General features: G+C 39.1%; 1 protein-coding gene across 3 annotated transcripts in view; it reads right to left on the bottom strand.

Annotated features, from left to right (window-relative positions):
* The window catches only part of LOC126195293 (RING finger protein 44-like), a 137,787-nt gene that overhangs the window by 110,073 nt on the left and 9,482 nt on the right, over positions 1 to 18,232 (bottom strand). For 2 of the 3 annotated variants that reach the window (XM_049933844.1, XM_049933842.1), the window contains exon 2: positions 12,277 to 12,431. In XM_049933844.1, coding sequence (XP_049789801.1) covers positions 12,277 to 12,431 — 155 coding nt within the window. Of the gene's footprint in view, positions 1 to 12,276; positions 12,432 to 13,002; positions 13,094 to 18,232 lie in introns of those variants that run through there. The other variant, XM_049933843.1, reaches the window with a different exon arrangement.

Raw genomic sequence — 18,232 nt, 5'->3', positions numbered from 1 at the left:
GTGTGTGTGCGCGCGCGCGCGAGTGTGTGTGTGCGCGCGCGCGCGCGAGTGTGTGTGTGTGTGCGCGCGCGCGCATACCTGTCCTTTTTTCCCCCTAAGGTAAGTCTTTCCGCTCCCGGGATTGGAATGACTCTTTACCCTCTCCCTTAAAACCCACATCCTTTCGTCTTTCCCTCTCCTTCCATCTTTCCTGATGAGGCAACAGTTTGTTGCGAAAGCTTGAATTTTGTGTGTGTGTTTGTGTGTCTATCGACCTGCCAGCGCTTTCGTTCGGTAAGTCACATCATCTTTGTTTTTAGAGACATGTCTATCGACCTGCCAGCGCTTTCGTTCGGTAAGTCACATCATCTTTGTTTTTAGAGACACACACACACACACACACACACACACACACACACACACACACACTAGTTTTGGGTTTCTTTTGACAAAAAATTAAACTCATATTTAACGGTAAACATAATATAACTAAAATAGAGTATCTCCAGTGGGGTCACAGGTTCCTTCCATTGTCGTAACACATCACATGTATACTGTCATATTTTGTAAACAAATATGGTGTCTGGAAACTACTGGGTGCAAGGATTGTATAGCAGAAGAGAAAACTTTATCACGATGTACAAAGAATACACATTGTAACAAGATTATTACAGCATAAATTTTAAAGGATCTCCAATTATATTCACCTACAACCCACGTAAGTGACCACATGATATGATTGCACAATGGCAAAAAATGCAAGGGAACCCTCAGCTTGATTCACTTTTAAAGATTCCGTTATGATTTTGACTGGTATTTTTCTTTAGTGTGCTGCAGCTGTCTTTTTTTTTGTGCCACTATGGCTTATATGTCAGCATAAGGTACAAACAACATACTACAACAAAACTTGCTAGATGCTCTTGTGTCGTCACCAAAAATTCTTTCTGATCAGTTTACAAATTTACTACTGCACAGCCATTCAGCACAGTATTTCTGGGCTTACTGTGTCTTTACTTTACCCATGCTTAGTGCTAAAACAATATCCAGTTATGTAAAAAATACCACATTAACACTGGCATGATATGTATGTACACTGCAAGCAGCTGCAGATTTATTAATACCAGAATGCACAACAATACAGGAATGACGACAGAATACCGTATATTATAAATGTTTAGGAGATATAAATTCAAGAACTAATAGATGTTAATAAATTAAATAGTGTTATTTTCTGCAAGATGAATGGATAAAATGATTTTACTGTAAAGCCACCATAATATTTTTAAAACCTACTATAATTCTCACTAGTAACTAGACAGGTAACAAAACTGTGGTGTCACCACACTTGCTAGGTGGTAGCCTTTAAATCGGCCGCGGTCCGCTAGTATACGTCGGACCCGCGTGTCGCCACTGTCAGTGATAGCAGACCGAGCGCCACCACACGGCAGGTCTAGAGAGACGTACTAGCACTCGCCCCAGTTGTACAGCCGACGTTCATAGCAATGGTTCACTGACAAATACGCTCTCATTTGCCGAGACGATAGTTAGCATAGCCTTCAGCTACATTTGCTACGACCTAGCAAGGCGCCGTATTCAATTGATATTGAGATTCTATTAATGTATCATCAAGAGCAGACCTCACGCCAGCCTGCGTGAGTTTAAGCGCGTGCCTTTCGGCTTCCTCTCATTGTGTCTAGGCTGTCTTGTCTAGACACAACAAAAACCACTAACTTGGCAGCACTGGCACAGTGAGAACACACAAATGCAAGTACAAACAGAGCACAAAACCGAACAAGTATACATTCTACAAAATGTGCAGGAAAGAGCACAGAGTACACGTTGCACATGACTTTCTTGCCACTAGCCAAGCAGCTGCTGACGAGAGGCGAGGAGGCATGAGTGATGGTTTGTTTGGAAGTGATTCTCAGAGACTGTAGATGTAGTGGTCTGAGATGGTGGGCATATGTGCACAAATTGTGTGTGACTGATTGTGTGATGTTTGTGTGTGCTCTCGTCTTCTGACAGAGGCTATGGCCGGATATTTAGCTGTGAGAGTGTGAATGTCTTTTCTACATGCCTGTCTGCGGCTGGGTGATCATCTTTATGGTGAGTTGCTACCTGTCCTCATTATTAACAATTATCTCAGTATTAGCACAAGTTATCTGTTGCATGGACTAATTACCACAGAAACAAACTCTGATAAGCACATCGATTAAAAAGACTAATAAGCAAAGGACCTGCCAAAAACAAAACTGATGGGTTTTTCAGAACAACTGTCTTAAGGTTTATGATCCAGGGTGTATACGTGGACAAGAAAAAAAAAATTCCCCGATTTCCCGGTTAAAAACACACTTCTCCCGGATGAAATTACGTACAAAGCAGGTGAAAATACATCCGTGTTAAGCAACAGTATACTTTCCCTCGAAGCTGTAAAACCTATCAGTCCTTTGAATCGTAAAGGTCTTATACCGGCATAGGACATCCCGGCACTTTAGGAAACAAAATCTAGAAAAAACAATGTGTCTGGATAGAAGTTTGATGCGAGACAATATGCACACAGTTTATTTTCGTACTGCGAAAGTATATATATACAAATTCCACAAATTACAGCACGGTAGCTTCCTGAGCTCTAAAATAGAGATTGCGTTGAGCGATGCGCTTTTGCCAGTCAGTCATAGCTCATGTCATGTGATCTCGCCAGTGAATACAGAGCACAAGGCCTATGAGAACGACAGGCTGCGACGTGTATGTTATGAAGGTAGGCCGAGCTCTCTCAACTGGTGTAGAAACGTACTTTGCTAAGTTAACTCATACGCTGATGTGTATGTACGAAGGAGAATTGCATCGTCTATTGGAATCCACTATTATGGAATCTTACCTTTGTAAGTCCTACAATCATAGGAAGTCCGTAGGCCCACTACTAGGCCATAATTTGGCAATTAAAAGCATGCCAAAATGATTTTCAGTTGCGTAAGGCACCACATCTTCAATGAACGGGGAACTGTTACGAAAAAGAGACTAAATGCTATAACCAAGCGCTTATACTATTTCTATCAAGAATTGATTTTAAATTTTTTTGTACGAATAGTAATCAGTAAGACTTCATAATAACTGATTCCAGTACAAGATGCAATTTTCATTAAAATGCACGCACCCAGTTGCAAGTTGACAGATTTAGAAATGAATTTTACCCGCCGAGTTAAGCGAGAGAGAGAGAGAGAGAGAGAGAGAGAGAGAGAGAGAGAGAGAGAGAGAGCGCCTCATGGTAAGGAATAAGCTAGAACGAAAGAGTAGTGAAGCCTTAATATCTTTCGTCTTTGTAACTGAGGTGCTGTACAATACATGTAAAATTAGCTAGAAACTTGCAACAGATTACTGGAGTAAGACTGGTTGATAAGTCTTGCCATTCATAGTTTCTTAAAGGGTCAACAAACACAGCGCTACTAATAATTTTGTAATTTATGCTGATTGTTGCTTGGCAGAGACAGTGTTGTCAAACGTGCATCGCTCGCTTTTCAAATCACACAGTCTGTCAGTAATCAGTATGCTCAGGAACATCGATTGAATTCAGTTCTGCGCACGTGCGGGGCAAAGTTTTATAAACTGACAAGGTAGGTAACACTCATTGTGTCGTATTTCATTATGTGTAATAACGAGGCGCAGCTTTATTTACATCCATCGTTCCTCGATCTTCATTAAAGGTTACCCACCAACAATTACTGCGACTACGCCATGTCGATTGGCTTTCAGGATAGCTGGCTTTCAGATCCAGCATTCAAGGACTGGTTGGTGAAAGTACCCATAGACCTTTATAGTGCTAAATGTGGATTACGTCCAGGGACCCTCATTAACACCTGTACTATGGGAAGATTGGCTCTTACAATTCACATGACAAAATCCAAGAAGCACATCGCGAAAGCAGCTGCCATGAGAAGCACAGCAAGTTTGTACATCTACACCCAACCGGCAGCGACCACTTCAGCCCAGCAGACAGATTCTGCCCCCACTACCACATCTGCGGATTCAGCTGGGTCAACAACAGTGGGGTTGGCCGCTGGAATTGTTGCGCCTTCGCAGAAGTACATCACTGCAATGTCAAAACCCGGGGATAAACAGAAGAACGGGGATAAACAGACGAATTGATCGGATGACAATAAAGGACGAAGTAACAAACGCGGAAGTATTGTGGTGTTTGGAGTGCATCGTTTCACACAAGTCACTGCGTAGTTCTGTGAACGACATGTTACTTTTCCCCGCAATGTTCCCCGACAGTGAAGTGGCCAAGAGCACGCATTTACAAAAGGACTAAATTGGTTATATCGTGCAATATTGACTAGCTCCTTTCTTTGAGTCTGAAATTAAAGCTGACCACGTAAACACATCACGAATTTTTGTTTTGACGAATCCTTGAACAAGGTGTTCAAAACAATCCAGATGGACATTTTAGTGCATGATTGGAACTTGAAAAAATAAATTAAAAAAAAAATCTCATGTGCATCTGTTGTTACTATGCATCGGCTTTTCTAGGCAGTTCGACGGCAGCTAAGCTACTAGAGTCCTTCAAGAAAAACATGAAAGCAATGAAAAAACTTTTACAAGTATCGATGGACGGCCCTAATGTCAACCGCGTGTCCTTAAGGTAACTTGAAAAATGTTTGAAAGAAATCGAAGGGGTAGACACCGTTTTATTGGAAATTGGAACATGTGGGCTTCACGTTGTTCACAGCGCCTAGGATGCTCGGTGAACAAAGAGTGCCTCTTCGAGAACATGAGGGAACAATCTGTAGCGAGCACAAGACTGGTGTACGACGCAGTCAAGACACATTTATCTATGCTTATAACAAAGTCCCTTATACACTCTATAAGAAACTCACGAGATCGATACGCTGACGACCTCAAAAATAGAAATGATGAGTTATTCAGGAAAAAGGATCATGACTAAAAGGAAGATTGTTGACAGAAATAAGACAGCTTAAAGAGAAGGCAAAACTTGAGGGTACCATTCAAAATGCTCAGAGCGAGAATCTGTTACAGAACGAATCGATGCTCTCGCACACAGCTCCAAGTGAGTTATTCTCCAAAGTCAATTCCTAAATTACAGTATTTGTTGTTAAACATGGTACTTACTTCTAAATTATTTGTCGTATTGTCTAGTAACAATTAAAATGTTTTTAAAACAAGTGAATATGATAGCATTATTTATTTTAAACTGCTAACTCCCGAAAATGTTTAAATATACATTTCAAACAATACCTTTTGTGATTCAAAAATGTTTGAAAAATAAACCAAATTTAAGAAATTAATTATTAAAATAAAGAAATTAATTATTAAAATAAAGACAAGAGGTAAAAATTTAGCAACACAAAAATCCGAAAAGCAAAGACTGTAAAAATGCACAAAATATTTTACAGAAAAAATCTCTTATTATTCTAAAACAAAAGAAAGTAACTGAAGATCTTTTAACAATGATTAAACCGCAAGCTTTTGTATTTAAATAAAAACAATAATAAAATCAGAAAAACTGAGGAACAGAAGAGGTAAAAAAATAAATAAATTAATAAATAAAATAAAAAAGGGCCTCGTCCTTGCTGAAAGCAAATTTTAGAGCAGGGAATATAGTAGCTGCGTTTGATACAGGTTTTCACTCTGAAACTGGACTAATTTCGTACGAGAGCAAGGTACGGATGTCCTGCTACCTGTCGCCTGACTGGTGCTGGCTTCTGTTGTCTATTTATATGTTTAATTAGAAAGAAGCAGTAGTAAACATTAGAGCTGTTCGGAGACAAAGAGACAATTCACTGGCAAAAAAAGTAGAAAAGAAGCGAACTGGTATTGCTCCGCATGCCAGAACACTTCGTCTTTTATATACTATAGAAAAGTCTAAGTGTTCTGGCATGAAGAGACTTGTGACATTGCTCAACAACATATTAAGCGTGTGTTACACTAAGCCATACCAAACACAAATGTGCCGGTAAAATTTTAAATAATGGCATAAATGACTTATCTTCTGGGCCCGAAATTTTTCAAATGGCTGATCCTCAAGTGTTACATTTTGAATGAGAGTTATAACATCCTGTGATTTAAGAAATTCACTGCACATTCTCACACGTAAAATAATTCATCTTGTGTGGAAATTTACTTTGAAAGTAACACTTCTCAAGCCACTATTCATAATATTTTCCAGTGATCTGTTAGAAATGTGACGTCACACACATCAAATGCACATTATTTTTTATGAACGTACTGCATAATATACAACCTAAAGCCTTTGACACTTTTCAGTGTAGGTAAACTTTTGTGTGCACTGTGTAAATGACCCATTTTCTATGCAACTAAAGTGTTATTTTGGTGTTATTCTCTGTGTTTTGTTTCATTGCTGCAATATTATTCAGCAGTACTGGGCTAAAGTTCTTTGTCAACATATCAGTTCTTACACTTCAAACATAAAAAAATTTAACGAAAAACTAAAACAAGTAAAAATCCCGAAATTCTAAAAAATTCACGAGTTTTTCCCGGATCTCCCGGGCCGTATACACCCTCTGCTCATAAGTAAAAAATCAGGAGCAATAATGGAATAATTGGGAAGTGGGAGAAAAAGCTGAAAATCTGGAGTCTACCGCCTAAATCAGGAGAGTTGGCTGATATGTGCCATCAGGGTTGTTAATAGATGGGTACATTTGGTTTCAGAATGCACGTTCAATGAAGAAAGGATTAATGAAATCAACCCTCTTGTCTAAAGAGGAAGCAGGAAGCACAAAAACATCGGGAAAGCACGGTGTTGAGGCATACCTTGCCGATCCTCCCTCTTCGCTGAAAAACCAGTAGCAAGTTTCCATAATGGAAGCCAACGGTTACATCAAGCTGTGCAAGGGTATGTCAGAAAGGCCACAGAATTCTGGTTGATTTTCAACGCCACTCTGTTGGTGAGATTTCCCAACTCACCTGCCATTACTGTTCTCCTTGCTTAGGTTTTAAAGCATTATTGGAATAACCCTTTCAATGGTCTAACACACATCACTAAAATGGCAAGGTGAAAAAACAATGCAGTCATTGAAAATAAAATCCCCTTAAGGTCAGTGAGATGATGTGCAGCCTTTAAGAGTCTATCAGTATTATGAAAAGGATAGTTGCTACTCACCGTATAGCTGAGATACAGAGTTGCAGACAGGCAGAACAAAAAGACTGTTGGGAAGTGAGTTTTCGGGCAACAAAGCCTTTGTTAAAAATAGTCAAAACACACACACACACACACACACACACACACCACACACACACACAACACACACACACACACACACACACACACACACACACACACCTGAAGCTAGACACTGTGTGTGTGTGTGTGGGGGGGGGGTTTCAACAAAGGCCTTGTTGGTAGCAAGCACACTTTGCAACAGTCTTTTGTGGTGCCTATCTGTGACTCCGCTATACAGTGAGTAGTAACTACCCTTTTCATAATATTGTTCTATTCATGCTGGATTTTCCACCGTTTTCTTTTGCCTTTAAGAGTCTATGCATCACTTAACACTCTTCACACTTCATTTACCACGGACTGACGAAAAAGACAAATGTCAGTTGTATTCTTAACTGCTCCGACTGCCTTCGAGTGCTTAGCTCCTTCCCCATGGCTGAGAGTGAAAGACTTTCTGTATACTGTGCAATACGCCTGGAATTCTGACATCTTGTGGGCCCTGATGTCCTCAAACCTCCAACCATTCAGCATTGAATTTTGCACTGGTTGGTTTCACCTTGATATACTACTAGAACACTGTAAGAGGTGCCACCTGATTGAGGATAGAAAATTGTTGGTTGACAACACTTCGGCAAAAATCAAAAGCTGGCACACCTTCGAAGGCAAGATACCACGCAGAAAACGGATCTTCCTGATGAGCCACTGATATTTCCGTCAAATTCTTTGATACATGCAGTCTCTGGCTGTGTGTTTGCAGAGGCATGACCTCGAGACTACTCACAGAATGCAAGGATAAAATATTCACAGCATCCCCCAGGCCTCATAAAAAGTCCGAGTTATCAGAATGAGATTTTGGTAAATGGTAACACAGAAATATATAAGTATTTTTCTACATGATAAGCTTGTGGAATTTTTTATCTACCGCATTATACAAATAACTGTACTTATGTAATGGAATGAAGAGCATTTTTTTAAGTCTCTGATAGCAGCTGGAATGAGAATTAGTGTGACTTTGTAACAAGGCACGTTCAGTAATTACACATTTGTTCTTATATCAAAGATGTGATTTTTCATAAACTTTTGACCTGAACTGACCACATTTCCTCATTTAATGAACCACTGTTTCAGGATTCTGTCACAACTGCATGTGCATTAGGATGTTAGCAAGGTGACATCATGGAAACTCCACTTTGTTTTGCCAAAGGAAGTAAATTTTAACAAGGAAACAAGAGAAATGTAGCTATTACTCGAAATTCGCCATTTCTGTTTGAGTGGTTTTCAAGAAACAGCATGTTCTAGTTGATACAAATACAACGAAGGGGCTGAACCAATGACAGTATCGAAAAACATACAATTGTACTGAGAAGTACCTTGCTTATGAAAACTGACACATGAACATTACACAAACAAGAATATAAAACAGAGCGTACAAAGAGACGACAGAAAAATTCCTTGACAGTATTCCAACTGTGGACCACAGTGTTGTTATAAAAACTAAGACACAAAATTTAAAAGGAATTTTCAGGGGGGAGGGGGAGGGGGGGGGGGGAACATTTATGTGACCATATTGTACGTAGCTGCTTTATAACTGAAGGTATTTTAAAGCCATCTTTGCAGCTACAATACAAGAAACAATAGTGCAAAACGAGGAAAAACTCTAAAAACTTCCAAGCAGATGGCGTTTTCTGACAAGAGCAAAAATCTTAAGTACTAACATCAACATATTTTGTAACAAAATGTTCTCAGATGGAGAAAGTAAGCCAAATGGTGTGTGTGTGTGTGTGTGTGTGTGTGTGTGTGTGTGTGTGTGTTTCCATTTAGACCACTTGTTTATTTCAATAAAAAATAAACGCAATTGTGGACAAAAGTATGCATCTCCTTGGATTCGAAAGAAAGATTTAAAACACCTTCACTGATTTCAGAAATAACCTCAGAAGAAGTAGCCCTCTTGAAAGAAGTGCATAAGGTAGGGAAGAGTTATATAAACCAACACTATACATGACTACCAATAAAGTGTTGGTTCTACTATGTTTGTTATTGTTGGTTATAACCCAATGTGTTATATCTATTGTTTTACACATATTTAGTGCTTTTTCTTTTGAGAAATATACAAGTACATAGCGCACAGACCGCCAGCGATTCCCACAGTTTTCTTCTTATTGTTCATACTTCCTAATATATAAACTACTTTTGATGTGCCAAAATGTACTAGAATAAATAAAATGTCAATAAAACACCACACTGCGCAAATACTTGCGGTGGGAAAGTAGCAAATTCCTGAGGTCCATGGATAACCCACGAAAATCAGCCGCATTATGACATGCACAAATAGGCACAGCCTGCAGACAAATTGGTGAAACTAGATCCGATGGGCAGGGCCTATGCATTAGTGGGATACAATGGGCTTCAGATTGGCAGGCCGATTCGTTGAGGGATAACAGCAGGAATCACCTGTGATTTTGTCCCGGCACAGAAATCCACTCGTATGGCATGTCACAGACAGCATGTTGATGAAATGAGACTGCGGTAATCAATCCATGCAACAGATAACTTGTGCTAATACTGTGAGACTGAGGACTGGTAGCAACTCATTGTAAAGATGATCACTGAGCGGCAGACAGGCATGTAGAAAAGATATTCACACTCTCACAGCTAAATATCTGGCCATGGCCTCTGTCGAAAGACGAGAGCACACACAAACATCAGGCAATCAATCACACACAACTAGTGCGCATATGCCCGCCATCTCCGGCCGCTGCATTTAGTCTCCGAGGATCAGGTCCAAATAAACCATCACTCACACCTCCGTGCCTCTCGTCAGCAGCTGCTAGGCTAGTGCCAAGAAATGATGGCAGCACTGACTACAAGCTGAGGGGAGTGGTGTGAAGAAGAGGAGAATCGAAATGGTGGAGTAGGGAAGTAGCGAATGTACTCAGCTGAACCCGGCCATTAGCGATGCATGACATCACAGTAAACTAATCATTTCACCTACTGAGACAAAAGCGAGATTCTTTTTAATTTCCCCGACACATTTGAAATTCCCTGATTCCCAGAATATGGGGCAACCTGATGACATACTAATCCCTTGCCTACATATTGGTGCTTATATACTGGCATCAGAGTCACACTACATTAAGTTGCAGCAATACCCTCAAATGGAAACTTTTTGATTGTCCCTTATATTATACTCAAAACCCCTTATAAACTGTTTGACATTTTCTAGTTTTTTTTTTTTTTTATTCTAAGAAAAGGAAAGTATGCAGAATCACTCCATACACGACCATAGAATGTGAAGTATAAACAATTACCAAGCTTATTTAACTGTCCCAATGCATTTAATTTTTATTTTTTTATCTTGACACCACAGTATGATGGTACCACAAGGCTCTTTTTTTGGCCCTAAAATATTGGGAGGGTATTTTCATTTTGATTTATTTTTCTTCCGGTTACTGAGTGCTCAGTCTTAATTAATCCTAATACCCTGCTTCTGTAGTGAGGCAAGGTATCCATCTGGTACACCTACAGTTCAGTATTTACACCTCTACTTAGTACATTGGAAGTAGAACACACAAATCTGATCATCTCACAAGTTGACACTTATCCAATGTTTGTTTCTTTAGTAATGTGATGGAAATGCACTGTTGGAAATATAATTGTGTATCACATACTTCACATGATATGCTTTTATCTATGTCAAATAACCATTCGAGGTCTGTCAAAGTGACTGCATAACATCTTACTCATTTCTTCCCCATCCACTTGCTGTTGATATTGGGACAGTTCACCATCAGTATTCAGTATAAATTTTTCCAATGCTTATCTCTTCCTCAATTTCCTTGTTTGTTTCCCTCCTCTACTCTGCAACTTCTGGTTAATTTCATCCCTATGTAATCTATTATCTGTATGTATATGGTGGCAAATGAGGATTTTTCTTTTTTCGTCTCCCACAAACTTCAACTGACATGAACATGGGTGTAACTGCTGACTTTAAGAGCTATAGCGATGTACGAGGTGAAATATGATGACAAAAATGATGAAGCTATCCTTACACAGTCTGAAATTCACAAATTGCTCCTTATCCATGACACAAAAGTTTGCTGCACATTCCTAGGCTCTATGGCAGAGAGATGGTGAAGAAGAACAAGCCAGACCCTTATTTGTCAGGAAATATTGTCATGTAACAGTATTTTAAATCAACAGACTCACCGTAGTTCCCACTGATTATATGTCAGCTCTATCCAACAACATGCCCCAATATGACCAGTGACAAACAATTGCACTCATAAAAGCAGGCGGGTCTTAATTCTATACCATGTTGAATATCATTAGTAAGACAGCAGTTTCCTGCTAACTGCGAATGACAGTAAACATTTCCAGTGCCAAGAAGATATAGGCTATGTAAAAAGTGCACTACGACCGTGATGAAATACTAGTCATCCATTTCATCTCCTTATAATTTTACAGTCTTCTCGAGTGAATGTGCCTTTTCAACATTTTATTCAATCTCAACGAATAATGTTATGCCTGGCTTAAAATGTTTAAGTGATATATGATGCTTACAAATACATTATTTTCAAACAAAAAATTACATCATTGAAATTGTTATTTTTCTTTTAAAAGTAAATAAAAATGCACATTAAATAATTATGCTCATGAAGCAAAATTACATAGAATTACTTTTAGTTTTATAGAGTCATGTCAAATTGTTCTGAGACAAGTGTTTGCAAACATTAACCTTGGGTAGTCATGTCATATGTTTTGTGGAATATGTAAAATTTATGTTTTTAATTTACTGTGAAGTCTTGAGAATCGCAACATCAGAATCACGAGAGAGACAAGGGTGACATTTTACAATTAACTGCTCAATGTATAAAGCTGGTTTCTTGTTCTAATATAATCAGACCCAATTAGCCTAATCCTATTCTGAAACATGCCATACTTTACAGATTCTAAATGAACAGCAACATCATTATTTGCAATCTACAGGAGAATGTGTACTGTCATTAAGTGACATTAAGGGCCAGTAACAGCCATCAGCATAAACACTCTGAATGCCCTGATGCCGTAAAAACGAATTTCCAATATTCAGACAAATAATTTACCCATTTTGGTAGCACTGCCTATAGTCCTTGGCATATGGAACGTGATTGACAGGCCATCTTGGCTGAGGATTTGGCCTGGGTACATGGTTAGCACTGACATGACGAGGATATTGTGATGAACTCCTGAGAGGAGGCACACGGCTGTTAGGATTCATCTGTGAACAATGATAAAATTAATCAGTATTATGGAAATATTCTACTATTAATTAGATTGTCTGTTGTATCACTATATGAATAATAGTAATTGTAATAGTAGTGGTGGTGGTAGTAGTAGTAGTAGTAGTAGTAGTAGTAGTAGTAGTAACTAAGTCAAAGTTCCACTTGTTGTGCTACACAAGAACATCCAACTTTGCCTTGAAGGCTGCCAAATGTTGCAGTAATTATTTACCATTCGTCGCTGTATATAACAATTATATTAGCCATCGTTAGAGAAAGTATCACTGAAATTTTAACCGATCTGTGTCCGGTTGTAGTTCAAGAATGGTAAACCTCCAAAATTTCTCACAAAAATCGAACAAAAACATCGATTGTTACAGACGGAAGCTTTTCTGATTTTCGTCACGCTAGCAAGTGTAAAGTGACATTAAATGGACATAAGTGAGAATCTATAATTCATCTACCCTATTGGGAAGTAATGCTCCAGCCGGAACAAATGTAAAACCTACGCAATTAAAGACAGTAAAAAACTACTCTGGAGCATGCAATTATTATATATAGAATGCCTACCGGAGAAAAGGTTTCCTGCCCAGGACTGCAGCCTGTTGTCTAGGGAACAATTAAGTACTGTACCAACAGTTTCTTGTATTAACATTACCCGAGGATGTCACCTTTGCTGCAGGGTATGATTAACTTTAGTTATCATCAGGCATAGCAGTTTCTGGCAGTGGAGAAATTCTGACGATTGTTCAGAACCTTTGACTTTAATTATTTTGTCTGCAAGTTCTTGCAACCTTAAAACGCGTATGTTGCGAGAAAGATCAGTCGTCACTACGTGGCATCTCGTACAAATATTCCCCGAAAGTTAGCACTGCATCCGTCGTCCGTATCTGCGCATACATAACGCATAGACGAGGGGGGCCAAGTCAGGCATGCAGTGCGCTATCGACCAGGAGCGGGGCTGGCGGTCGGAGGGGGACTGCTCTCGCCTGCACATGTATACGTCGGTTTATGGTATCGCAGCACACGCGAACGTCGAGGTGGCATTCCAACCCAGGCGCGTAGTCCGCCAACGAATCTCACTGCGACGCACACACACAAAAAACACTCATCGTTTAAGTTATGAGGCTGCGTTTTCAGAGAATAATACCTACGAGTGACTTAACAATACGCAAGGAATTTAAATTGCGTCTTTAGACATCATCTCATTTCCAATGTGGTGTTTACGAAACTAAGCGCACCTTTTCCCTTTATATCCTGGGGGCATGAAACAGTAAAGAATGAGAATTGCGGCTTTTCATTATGGTCACGAGTTGCCAGACGAATGTATTGCACAATTGTGCGCTATACTTTCATTCCTCGTGATTTTATAACATAGCTTCATACATATTTTTAAAATTAAATACACGTCAGCTAAACGTAACAGTATTCCAAGGACGTACCTTACTGATATCAGAAGCAATAATGCTGCTAAGAGAGAGAAGTTTGGGCAATGTTAGGAAGATATTCGTTTAACAATAGTGACGTGATATCTTTAAATTCAAGCAGAACTACATTGGACTATTTGACAATACATCCAGAAAGTTTTCTTGAGCTGTTCATACTATTTAGGAGACGGGACAATATAATTTTGGGATCTGAATAGTTAACCGAAGTACGTTTGGACAAAAGTATGGTATATGTGCCTATACAGCCGACAAACTGCGGATAGGAAAGGCTACTGTGGATGTGAATCATTTCCGCGGCATACAATCAATAAATTTAAGTCAAGCTTCCATAATTCGCAGAAAAACTCCAGAAGAGTAACGACTTGTTTCAGAAAAATTAACATTGGCAACCAAATTGTCTCTGTTCTTTGCAATGTTTGAAAGCGCTATTATAGACCTATTTTGCACCGCCACGACCTCTGCAGAATGCATGGTTGCTTTGAATGCAACAAGATTATTCTAAACCTCGCAACAGAATGGCGGCTGAGAACAGTGCAAGGGGAGACTTTAGTTCCGTGTTAAGCAAAACAATCTAAAAACTTATGAAATGAAGCCTGTGCACCATCCATCACGATTTGAAGATTCAAGACAGCACGAGCACTAAAGCTTAAACCACGGTACACTGTGACCACGTGTAAACGTGGCCGAAATCCTTGACACATTTGTGATCCTGTAAAGACACTTCCACGCGCTTTCAGAAATAACGAAACACACTGTCAATCACTTCCTACCGACGGTCAGGGCAAATGAAAGGTTTGTCACTTAACACCATGCGAAGTATCCGGAGATGAAAATCATGCCACAAAGAAGGACAAGATTTCAGTACATACCACTCACAAGGAAGTATTAATTAGGGCCTAAAGACGCTTAAAACACAGAAAGTGTGTATACACATTAGAGTCTAGGGATGGAAACCGTTTCCTATTGTTCGACAAGAATAGTTTGTTATAGACTTATTATAAGAACATGTAACAATGAATTTAATAATGATCTCAATCGTTTTTTTGACTAGGAGTGGACAAGGAATGGTACTATAATTCTTCAATTATACACGTTCTGATCCAATTTCTGACAATTGGGAAAAGCACGTTTATAACTGCCTACAACTTGAAATGAAGCGATTACTTTGGAAATTATTTTTCTAATTTTTATGGTCGATCCTAAGAAACATTTCTATGAGTAGCATGTAGTAACTTCATGCAAATTTGCCCTTTCCCTTATTTGCACACTTTTTACCGAGTGCCACGGCCTAAATACAAAATAAATAATAATTATTCACATTTTTTTTACATAACATGTTTTAAATGGCACTAACGAGTATAAAATAATTTCTCCTAGCTCCATTTCGATTCCTAACATTCACACAGATACTCCTTGAAATTTGTGCTTGTCAGTTTTAAATAGCTATGATAATACTTGTATGATTTATAATGGAGAAACATTGGGTTTATGCAATATACAACTGATGAATGAATAGTTCTCCTCTTAACTATTATCTATTGCATGTGCCCCATATTTTTCCATTATTAATCTTACAAGAATTGTCATAGCAATTACAAATGCACAAACTAAAAATTTCAAGGACTACTTGTCTGCTTATTTTATGCTCTGTGTGTGTGTGTGGGGGGGGGGGGGTGTTTGCATGCATGCTAGCTTTTTATCTGCAGCTTCACTTGTGTACACATATTGCACACATCTCATCTCCCCCCCCCCCACTCCCCCAAGATATCGAACATAACACCCCCACCTCTACCTAATAGACTGACTAGAAATCAAATTAATACTGCACTATCATCCAGTTTTGAGCTATGTTTAAAATCAGGAAGTTAGGTTAAAACCAACTGCAAAACTTGTTCCGGACAGACAGACTGACAAGAAGGCAACCAAAGTTTGCACTACATGTTATGAAAATAATTGGACGAGGTACTGTGAACAGATTCACTCTGTTTTTTGTTGTTCATAATGTTGTTACATTTTAGAACATTTTAAAATGGTGTAATGCGCAATGGACAATAAAGTGAATAAAATACTGAGGTCGAGACAAACAGAATTATGAAATTGCAACCAAATGACCATGACCTCTCGTAGAGCATTTATGCCAAATATAACAGGAACACAATACAAAAATGTTAAAAGCTCAGGTATATAAAACATTTAAAATAACTGAATGGCAACAATTTTCTGGCTAGTAAAACTATTGTTCAAACAGTGCTGCAGGTTTACTGATTTCCAGCTTTTAACAGTAATGAATTTCAACTTTTTTTTAAATCCAAAGCTTACGGGTTGCCACCGTTTGGCTTGCCAACTAACAATCTAGTGGCTGCAGCTCAGGCAGTTTCTACAGCATCCTTTCCCCAATAAAGACTCACTGAAGAAGGTGCACAGGAGAGGGGCCGGAAAACTCTAAAGAGATACGGGAAGACTGACAACTGAGACATGCTTAAATAGCTAGACTTTTATTTGCAATGCCCACAAAACCCAACGGTCTAAGTAATAGTTATATAGTCTAGCGTACAGTGATAATCTATCACTAAATTTCTCATTGTTGCGGAATGTGGGAGGAGGACCCACAATACTTACCAATATACTGACAGTGGCTCGAAAAGGTGAGCACAAAATTGATCTTGGACAAATGTATAAAATGTCATTCATGACATGCAGCTACTGACAATTTTAAAAGTAATTCTAGTAGCTTGTGTGCTACAGGAGGAAAAAAAATATACTTTTGTATATAAATTGGTATTTCACTGGTAGCTCGAGTATGCTTAAGCCCAATATGTTCCTTTTATTAATTTAAGCACATATACAGTTTACTAATCCACAAAGAAATATTTTTAGAATTAAAAATCTATCAAAATCTTCTAAAAACACTATATCAACTGGACTGTTTGGTGGCTTTGCCTATTTCTGGTATAGTCATGTCACTACCACAGGACTTTTGTGGTCATCTCTTGAGTTTTCAGCATTGGTCCACACACACGGCTCCCAGTGCCCATGTACACTGCCTGCGCCTGCTACTAACTGCAATTTTGGATGTTTCATTTTGTAACCATCCAATTTAGGTGGCTCTGACAATTCAAACACCACCCAAACACTGGGAGACCACATATCTTTAATGACCCAATGTTAGTTATACGTATAAACCTGAGGACATGATTAAATCTTCATGAGACCAATCATGTATGATCCTGTAATGAACTATTAACAGTTAATGCGGCTACCAGAAGTTTTTTTAGAAGACTTTAATTATTAAATAAAAATTAAATGTTGCTATTATGTAACTAAGCTGTGGATGCCCAAACCATAAAATCATATGGTATAATGTGTAAAAGGTTGGCAGATGGGCAGGATGAGTAATAAGGTGAATAGATGGTAGATGGCTTCCAGGTGATTAAGTAAAGGGAGAGGAAGTGAGCTAAGGATGGTGGGTATGTAACAGTAGAAAACACGCAGGAACGACACGGGTGCCTGTAACTGACGACTGTAATGCATGAATAAGTCTAGAGAAGGCCTTTCTCAAGCAGTGGGTGTCAACTGGCTGATGATGAAATGGCCAGATGGGAAAATGTACTCGGTATATCATGTTCAGATGGAATGAAAGTTTCAAAATAACTTCTTTCACTCAGCAACAAAATCATCATCATCATCTAAGAGTGATTATGCCTTTCAGCGTTCAGTCTGGAGCATAGTCCCCCTTATAAAATTCCTCCATGATTCCCTATTCAGTTCTAACATTGGTGCCTCTTCTGATGTTAAGCCTATTACTTCAAAATCATTAAATCATTCTTAACCGAATCCAGTACCTTCTCCTTGGTCTACCCCGACTCCTCCTACCCTCTACTGCTGAACCCATGAGTCTCTTGGGTAACCTTGCTTCTCCCATGCATGTAACATGACCCCACCATCTAAGACTGTTTGCCCCGATTGCTACATCTATAGAGTTCATTCCCAGTTTTTCTTTGATTTCCTCATTGTGGACACCTTCCTGCCATTGTTCCCATCTACTAGTACCTGCAATCATCCTAGCTACTTTCATATCCGTAACCTCAACCTTGTTGATAAGGTAACCTGAATCCACCCAGCTTTCGCTCCCATACAACAAAGTTGGTCGAAAGATTGAACGGTGCACAGACAGATTTATTGGAAGAATCCTCATGAAGTGTAGTGCACCTGACTTCCTTCTTGCAGAAGAGAGTAGATTGTAGCTGAGCACTCACTGCATTAGCTTTGCTACACCTCACTTCCAGTTCTTTCACTATGTTGCCATCCTGTGAGAATATGCATCCTACGTACTTGAAACCGTCCACCTGTTC

The sequence above is a fragment of the Schistocerca nitens genome, chromosome 7 (genome assembly GCF_023898315.1).
Source record: "Schistocerca nitens isolate TAMUIC-IGC-003100 chromosome 7, iqSchNite1.1, whole genome shotgun sequence".
Classification (NCBI taxonomy): domain Eukaryota; kingdom Metazoa; phylum Arthropoda; class Insecta; order Orthoptera; family Acrididae; genus Schistocerca; species Schistocerca nitens.
The sequence above is the reverse complement of the archived record's forward strand: the minus strand, read 5'-3'. Positions and strand labels throughout refer to the sequence as shown.